This window comes from Chenopodium album, chromosome 14, assembly GCF_948465745.1.
Source record: "Chenopodium album chromosome 14, dcCheAlbu1.1, whole genome shotgun sequence".
NCBI lineage: Eukaryota > Viridiplantae > Streptophyta > Magnoliopsida > Caryophyllales > Amaranthaceae > Chenopodium > Chenopodium album.
Genome location: NC_137847.1, coordinates 27,001,276 through 27,009,624, shown reverse-complemented (window position 1 = coordinate 27,009,624; position 8,349 = coordinate 27,001,276). Strand labels below are relative to the sequence as shown.

Here is an 8,349-nt window from a genome sequence, read left to right as displayed (position 1 = left end):
TCCATTCTTGGTGTTTTTCACTAATTTCTTCGTTAAGAGGACTTGGTAATTTATCGTAGAACATTCCAAGATTCGTTTCATTTTCACCAATCTTTCAAATTCTGGTAATATAGTCCGCTATATATTTCATATTACAAATGGACAAATTACTTAACTTTCTTTGATATTCCATTCGTTTTTCATTAGGATCAGCTCTAGGGCCAATGATTCTAACTCAATGTATTGACATAACTGTCTAAACATTCTAGTAGGAGATTCACTAGCTCTTAATGTAGTTTTGACTTCTTCATCTATACCATCATACCAGTCTTCTACATGGCCATAAAAACTATGTTAAATATAGTTTAAGAAATTTTCCAATGTCCATTAAGTGTTTAAATTGAGTACAATACTCATGCTCTTTTTCCACTAATCTAAACCCTTTTGTCTATTTCTTACACCATCTAACTTAAGCTTATAACCAATTTAACTTATAGGTTCAAGAGTCACTTCTTCTTGTTTAGGTATTTGGTTAAGCATGACCTTGACACTAAACCGGGTAGCCTTCCCTGTTATGTATCTTGGTCGTGTGCCACTTCCTTCTCCTTGATACCTATGTTTTCATTAATAATTTCTCCTCTAACATCATTATTATCCATTACTCTTTTACCTAGTTTGTTTTCAATCTTTTGTTGAACCACATCTATAGGTAGAAAGTCTAGATCATCTAGTTTCATTAATCTCATTTGTTGGTATAAATCTTCCTCTAAAGTAGCATAGTTATTTTCCACTACTATATTATCATCAGCAATTCCATTTTTAGAAATTATTTTCATGATATCGTTTAGCTTATTTGGGTTTTCTTCTTTATCAAACAAGATTTGCAATTCTTCAATCATTTTCTCCTAAACATGATGGCTCATCTTTAATTTCTTTATTATTTTCTTGGTTACTAGTAAGTCTTTTAGAGAGTGATGCCATAAACTTCTTATTTTTATCTAGATTTTGAAAATGATATTTATATTTATAAGAAACAATTTTTTCCTTACTAGGTGTTACTTCTTTAATAGATTAATGTCTAACTTCGTTTGTTAAAGCAAGTTGTACTTGTTTAACTTGTTGTTTTAAATCGCTTACTCTTTTATTAATATCGTTGGTGGTTATTGATATTTTGTTTTCAATATTAATACAACGAGCATGTATGTTATCAACCTCTGATCTTAGTTCACCAATTTGATTTACTATATAATTAAGGACTGGACCAAAATTAATAGTATTTTCAGGAATATGATAATAATGCTTAAAATCGGGTTTCTTACACTCAATATAAGCCCTAGTATTCTCCAGCTTTACTTAACAATTAACAACTTAGTTTAACTTTTAAACGTATGGCTCTGATACCAATTCTTCGCAGCTTAACAGTTTCTGATTTATAATAACAGTATTGTTTTTCTAAATAATATATTTCATTTATGCAATAACAGTATATAAATATATCACTTTATTTCTAATACAAATACTTAGCCTTTTAATAATATAAGTACTACTAAAAAGAGCAAAATGACACCTCGAAAACAATATTGAAGAAACATATAATAGTATTAAATTTATTATAACACGTTCAAACTTAAAATAACAGTATTAAAATAGCAAATGACATTTTTCCAACAGCGGATCTTTTTTTTTTTTCAACGTAGGTATGGACCTTTGTTGTCCCTACCTGATAGTGGGGTGTACTGGGCTGTACTTAGCCAGTAAAATGGCTTAAATCAAGAGTACGAATTTGTGGGCCGGTGGCTGAGAGGAGAGGTCTGTTCATGAGGAAGGATAGAAAAGAAAAAGGGTAATGTCGACAACACCAAAAAAATTGCGCAAAAAACTTACCAACTAGTTATATGTATCAACAATTTTGAACGAAAGAAGTACATAGTGAAAAAAAATATAGAATTACAAACAATTTAGAAAAGTCTCATGCCGTTCCATAACAACATAAAGCTATCATAACATGCTATTTGATTCTTGTCCCTGTGGAGTTGGAAGTCCCATATCAGGGCAAATTAAACGAGAAACAATAATGTAATAGACTTAGTTGACAAAAAACCAATTAACTAGATACTAGACCAAGTCCACAAGCAATGTATTTCTTATGCAACTGACTGAACTGCCCTCTCAAAACTGTCTTCTGCATCAGACAAACATTTCACAAACATGTGCTCAGGATGTGTAACCTTCAACTGACTGCAAAAGTTGATGATCATATAATATAAGCTTTTTCAAAACACAATTTCAAAACAATAAAAGATTTCAATTTCAATTGCCTACAATAGAACCTAGCAACTGCAAGTACACTACAAGTAAAGACAGGAAATACAATAATTAAGCACAGGATCAAATTTATTATATGCTAAAACAAAAATGGCAACAATACATAGCATAGGACACATAAAAGGATGTGAGACTACTATTTGTATTGAATTTGCAAAAAATGGGTACAAATGAAAGATCATGGCTTATATAATCGAAAAGACTTCAGGGGCAATGATTCAACATCATCAACGGTAAAAGTAGTAAAATAATCTTAGGCTAGGAATCATGAATCTGGAATGAGATGCAGTGCAGCATATTAAGTGAACCTTCTGACCTTCCCAGATGATTTAACACATACCGATGTCTACTTGAAAAACCAAATTTTTATAGAATAAAACATAGAAAGGAACTTTATTTCTATTTTTTTTATAAAAAGATGATCATGACTGCTATTACGTCTACAAGGACTTTGAAAACAGAATTAAAGGAAAGAAAGTCTGGCATATGCAGCACGCAGGGCATGTTAAACCTATTCTGAGATGAGGTAATAACTCTAGGATGATCAAGATAGTCTTGCAACTTTTATATTTCACTAGTCTATAAACAGCTTTGGTTCTTGGCACAGGTAAAAAAACATATAAAAAGGCAGTGTCATTCAGAGAACGAAGTTAATCATCCCTACACTCTGATGGTTCTTACTCTTGGTTTTTTACCATTGCTCTACATGAACCATACAACCAAAAGTAGCTTTTGCAGCATAGAAGTAAAACCCATAGTCCAGTAAAGAAGTTAGAACCAACTACCAAGACTACCAAGAGCAGCTAGAGAATTAAAGTACATAAATGTGACATAGTTATATACTGCACTACTTAAGTAACATAATATCACAACCACAAAGAATATTAAAGTTTTAAGTAACAAAGGCCAAGTATAACACAATAAAGTGGATTACGCGATTAGTCATTACCTCAGGTATCGGGTTGTTGGCTTGCTAAGGTGAAGACAGCACACAACCAAATTTGACAATGTTTCAGCATCCTTTGCATCCTGCATCAGACACAAGTTAAACAATCTGTTATCAGGTATTTCTGTGGACCAGAACAATTTCCATGATAGACTCAACATGTTTCCCAAGAATGAAAGACTAAAGGAGCAGTATCAACTACAATGCACAAACGTATTGACAAAAACCTTTTATTATCCAAAACTTCCCATGTACCCCCCATGGATTTAATTAAACAATCGGCAAAAAAACCTTGTGATTGGAGGTTACCTATTTGGCACATGATTCTTATTGGTATTTTTTTCTACAAACATAAAATAGATGCTCTTGTATCACTTGGTGTATGATAGGAGAGCACTGATGATCAAGAGAGAAATGCGAAAAGAACGTAGATTGTGGAGTATTAGTCTTAATAGATTCTTAACAGATTATTTTAGGACCATTTTAGGACCATTTAGCATAAGATTTGAATGCCTGAGATCATCAAGCGAATGAAACACAGCACTTTACAGAAGTAACGAGCAGAAGAACAAACTAAGGTAACATTGATGTGGTAGCAGCTGTATAGGAAAGAGAGTTCCAAAAGGCTATAAAGTCGAAACAGGGTGCATTAACTTGGTTTCATTAAAACATCCATTGTTGGTCAATCTATCCATTTGCCAATATCAAAACCTAAACCTTAACAACAGCTCCTAGCAGCGGCATCTGTGATCTAATGTTCAGAATGTGAAAATCATGATTTCTGACTGTAATTTTACAGTTTTAAACCTGGCTTGGGAAGATAATGGTCTGTCCATTTATTCAGAAATTCAAAAGAACACATTTAGATGATAGCAAGAACACAGTAGGGAAGGCAAATTTTAGTAAAGCAAATTTTTTACCTTATGATGATGTGGCATTTAATTTACACAAATATTTAAAAAAAAGTGGGTTTACACTTTTATTGTGTGGCAAGAAAGAAGAGGAAGATTTTCCTTCCTTAATTATTTCACACGTGACTTTTCACCCAAAATTACTTTTCTCTCTCCTCATTCTCTTTCATGAACTTTCCTCTATCAAGGCCATTGCTCAAAGCTTTCTCTCTCTTCAATTTGCTTTTATTTCTCTCTTCAATGCAAATGATGCCATTGCAAGACCCAAACACCTGAACTCCCTGAGTTGAGAGAGGGAGCTGGACCTCTGAGAAGGAGATGTTGTCATGGTCGAGTTCTGCAGAATAAAGAGATTGATAACAGAAGAGGAGATGACGATCGGAGTAGGAAATTAGGGTTTGATTGAGATGAAGTTGGATGAAATTGGGTCTTTTGATTAAGGAATTCCAGAATTTACAGACGCATTTGAAGCGTACAACTGATTTAATAGGTAATCGTGAGAGAATCTCTGTGATGATCTCAGTCGGAAGTGCCGCCATTGTTGCCACTCAAGCTCCAGAAGTACAGTCACTAGCAAAAACAACAATAATTACACTTCGAAACGCAGACACGCAGTGTTGGAGGCGGCCTAATGGGCGGTGCTCGAACAAGTTTGAATGGGCTTGTTTGAAAATGGCAGTGGTTCAATTTATGCAGGTGAATTGGGTTTGTTCGGAAAAATGGAGGAATGGTTCTAATTTTGCTGGGTTTCTTCAATTTTGATTTTGATACTCTGTTTTGCATATGTAGTTTAATTACTTTTGTGAAAAAAGGGTCACTTTTATGAAAAAAGAGTCACCTTTGTGAAAAAAAGGGGTCACTTTTGTGAAAAAAAAGGTCACTTTTGTGAAAAAAGGATCATTTTTGTGAAAAAAAATAGGGTCATTTTTGTGAAAAAAAAAAGGGTCACTTTTGTGAAAAAGAAAGGGTCACTTTTGTGAATATATGGATCACTTTTGTAAGAAAAAAGGGTCACTTTTGTAAGAAAAAAGGGTCACTTTTCGCAAAATGTTCGATGTACAATAAAATTATTGTAAACTGGGGGCATGCAAAAGTTTTTGTTTAATTTAAGTGAATTTAAAGCTGATTATGGTTACCTAAATGATGAATAATTAAGAGAACACTGAACTTATTATGTCTAATTTGTATACTAATAATAACAGTTAAAGTCAAAAGTTATCTAATGTTGACCCAATTATAGACTCCGTATCTCATATGAATCGTTTCCTAGTTTAGTAAGTCATATCAAAAAGCACCCTTGATTGATGATACTATCCACTACTTAGAGGCAACACTCATATATCTTAACATGTCCAAGCTCCTAATCAAATAGGGTTTATACTAGTCATGTTCCAGTTTATAAGAGGAAACAACAACCTACAGTAATATATTTAAAATATAGACAAGTTCCAATAAAAAATCAGAAAATCTTTAAAAGCCGTCAGAATCATTACCACTCATACAACCAAACCAAATGGTCAATAGTCTCAATACCCACAATCTTTTAAGTAATTCAAACAATTTACCTTGTTCAAAGCTTCAAGTAATAGTGATTCTGCTTCATCAAAATTTCCCATATGCATACAACAGACAGCCTTGCCATTCAGGATCAATCCAGTCATTGAATACTTCTCAGAGAAATCCTGGAAGATGAGATATGCCTCCTGTATCTTGGAACCTCCCTATAACAAAGAAAACGTATCTTTAGCGGTCAACTCATGTACCTGGAAGAGGAACAGAAAAACAGCTGCATTTACCACTGCCAAATTTAGCCAGGCATTAGCAAGTTGAGTCAATGTGTGGTCCTCATCAACTTGTTGCATAATCTTTAACTGTTTATCTGCATGCTCTGATCTATGCATCTTGATATATATTTGGACATTCAATGCATGCCTGTGTAAGACAGTGAGAGAGGAAGCAAACCTCAGGATACAGGAAAACATCTTTCACACAACCAAATAAGACTTGCCAAGAGTATGTGCAATGTTTCCATTATATTCAGCATATAACAACAGCGAAACCATACACATAAAAAGTCCTACATCTTCTTCATTTTTAGTGTTAACAAGGAATCATAATAATAGCACACAGACGTTGATTTGTCTCTGATCAAGCATAAATCAAACAAATTCCGATCTCAGCCACATTAACATGAAATTGGAGCATGCAGTTATAACTTATAAGCAATAGCCCAGCTTTGTTTTTCACCTCTATACATAAGTTTCTGCAAAAGTAATTTGTTCGACTTACGGACAACAAATGCCAATATACTTTAAAGGGTTCGGGTTTGCTACATAAAGCCCGTTGAACAAAAAAATAAGAATAAGCCTGGCCCGCCACCCGCCTAAGCCCGCAAATGATCCCCTCTACAATATAACTCATTTCAGCATAAGGTTTTTAGGAGAAATAACAAAGCCAGTGTGGCTATAATGGTATGACCCTATAACCTCTAATATATTAAGCTAATGACACGCAATAAACGAACGTTAATTAAAGTTTAAGCAACCAAAAACCAATAAATATATACGATTAAAACTTAGAATGTGGGAAAATACTAACAATTCCATAGTTCCTCCAGCATGAGTATGCTTCAAAGCTTCACTGTAATCTTGTTCATGCATAAATATAATACCAGCAACAAGCCTCAAAGTCGGTATGTTTCCAATGGCAGAATCCGCTAACCACTCCTTTAAACTCATAATCGCCAATTCCTGCAATCATATCAACCCATTTCACGGTAATTAACATCTATACATCCCTTATCATAGTATCAGTAATTCAAAAATCGACACAATTGAGATCTCAACTGCTAAGATTAAAAACGCTACAAAAATCAAATCAATTCTTTGATCTATCAAAACGAACCTTACGATTGTGTAATACCCTTTACATTACAGCAATTGAAAACATGAATTACGAAATACTAGCACTAATCTAGTTGCAATTAGAACAAGAAATCATCGATAATAAGAAAACAGAAGATGAAAATTGGCGAGATCTGAGAAAAGGGACCTTATTATCGGGTGATGAAAGATAGAGAGCGAGAAGTTTGACGGCTTGAAGAGGAGTGGCAGCAGAAGAATCAATTTCATTGATGACAAGTTGGTGGCTGCCAAGAGCAATGTAAGATCTGTAAACGAAACAATCTCTTTCGATTGCATCTTCAGGAGAAAGATTGGGGATGTCGCTATTGTTGATGGCTGATTGGTAAGCTCCCAGGTAGAAATTATTCCGTAGATTGAACAGAAGATCTGGTGCCGCCATTGATGATAGATCTCGAGATCAGAATGCTCGGGGATGGGGAGGAAGAAAGTGATTTTATGTATTTTTTTTGGTGCAAAAGAAGAAGAGAGCAGTGATTATGATCGCACAGCACTCTTGAGAGAGTCCAATTTAATTTGAGTAGTTCGGCTATTGACTCGAGTGGCAAAATCGAGAAAATACAATTTAGTCTTAATACTATAACTAGTTTTTGGCCCGGAAGATGTCCCGGATCATTGTTTGTAAATAAAAACTTATAATAAAATAAAGTGCAATAGAAATGATCACTTGTTTATTTTTGCTAATATTAGTATACATTAAAATTCATTATTCATTATGTAGCAACTTAAATTTTATGCTTAGTATTAGATTATTTTTCATTTGTTGTAAAATTTCCTTCAATTAAAGTAAGTAAACATATATGTATTTTTTTAAGAACAAAGTAAACCTATCTTGTGGTTAAAAGAAAAAACCTTTAAAATTACTATGCATTTTAATTACATATTTTAAATACATATAACCTATATAAATTGAAAGAAATGAAATTAACTTTGTAATCATATTGTTGTTAAAATATGCACATATAAGTTGACAATTAAAATTTTAGAATTTATGAACATTAATAACTCATTTAAATTAAAATGCAAATTTATTACGAAGTATCATAAGTTATGTCATTGGTGTATCACATGATTTGTCAAGCCATAATAACACGTGGCGAGATTGGTGACACGTGGCAGGATTACAATCCTTGCCATTGAGTTTTAATATATATATTGATAAATAACAATTATTTAAATAATATTTTATGGTTTTTGTTTTGGGTATTTTTATCCCGTCACGTGGAGTAGCCAGAGCGTGACACGTGTTACCGTAGGAAGGGCCCAA

At 33.4% G+C, this 8,349-nt stretch overlaps 1 protein-coding gene across 2 annotated transcripts; it reads right to left on the bottom strand.

The window, feature by feature from the left end:
- Positions 1–1,906: 1,906 nt before the first annotated feature.
- On the bottom strand, positions 1,907–7,588 carry LOC145579113 (coatomer subunit epsilon-2-like). 2 transcript variants are annotated; one of them, XM_081636384.1, is made up of 6 exons: positions 7,213–7,588; positions 6,760–6,911; positions 5,958–6,093; positions 5,727–5,882; positions 3,254–3,333; positions 1,907–2,217 (listed from the first exon to the last, which is right to left on the bottom strand). In XM_081636384.1, exons 1-6 carry the CDS (start codon positions 7,462–7,464, stop codon positions 2,124–2,126), a joined length of 870 nt encoding a protein of 289 aa, XP_081492510.1. In that variant the 5' UTR covers positions 7,465–7,588; the 3' UTR covers positions 1,907–2,123. The 2 variants fall into 2 exon arrangements, with proteins under 2 accessions (XP_081492510.1, XP_081492511.1); XM_081636385.1 differs by having other exon boundaries at positions 1,907–2,161.
- Positions 7,589–8,349: the final 761 nt, after the last annotated feature.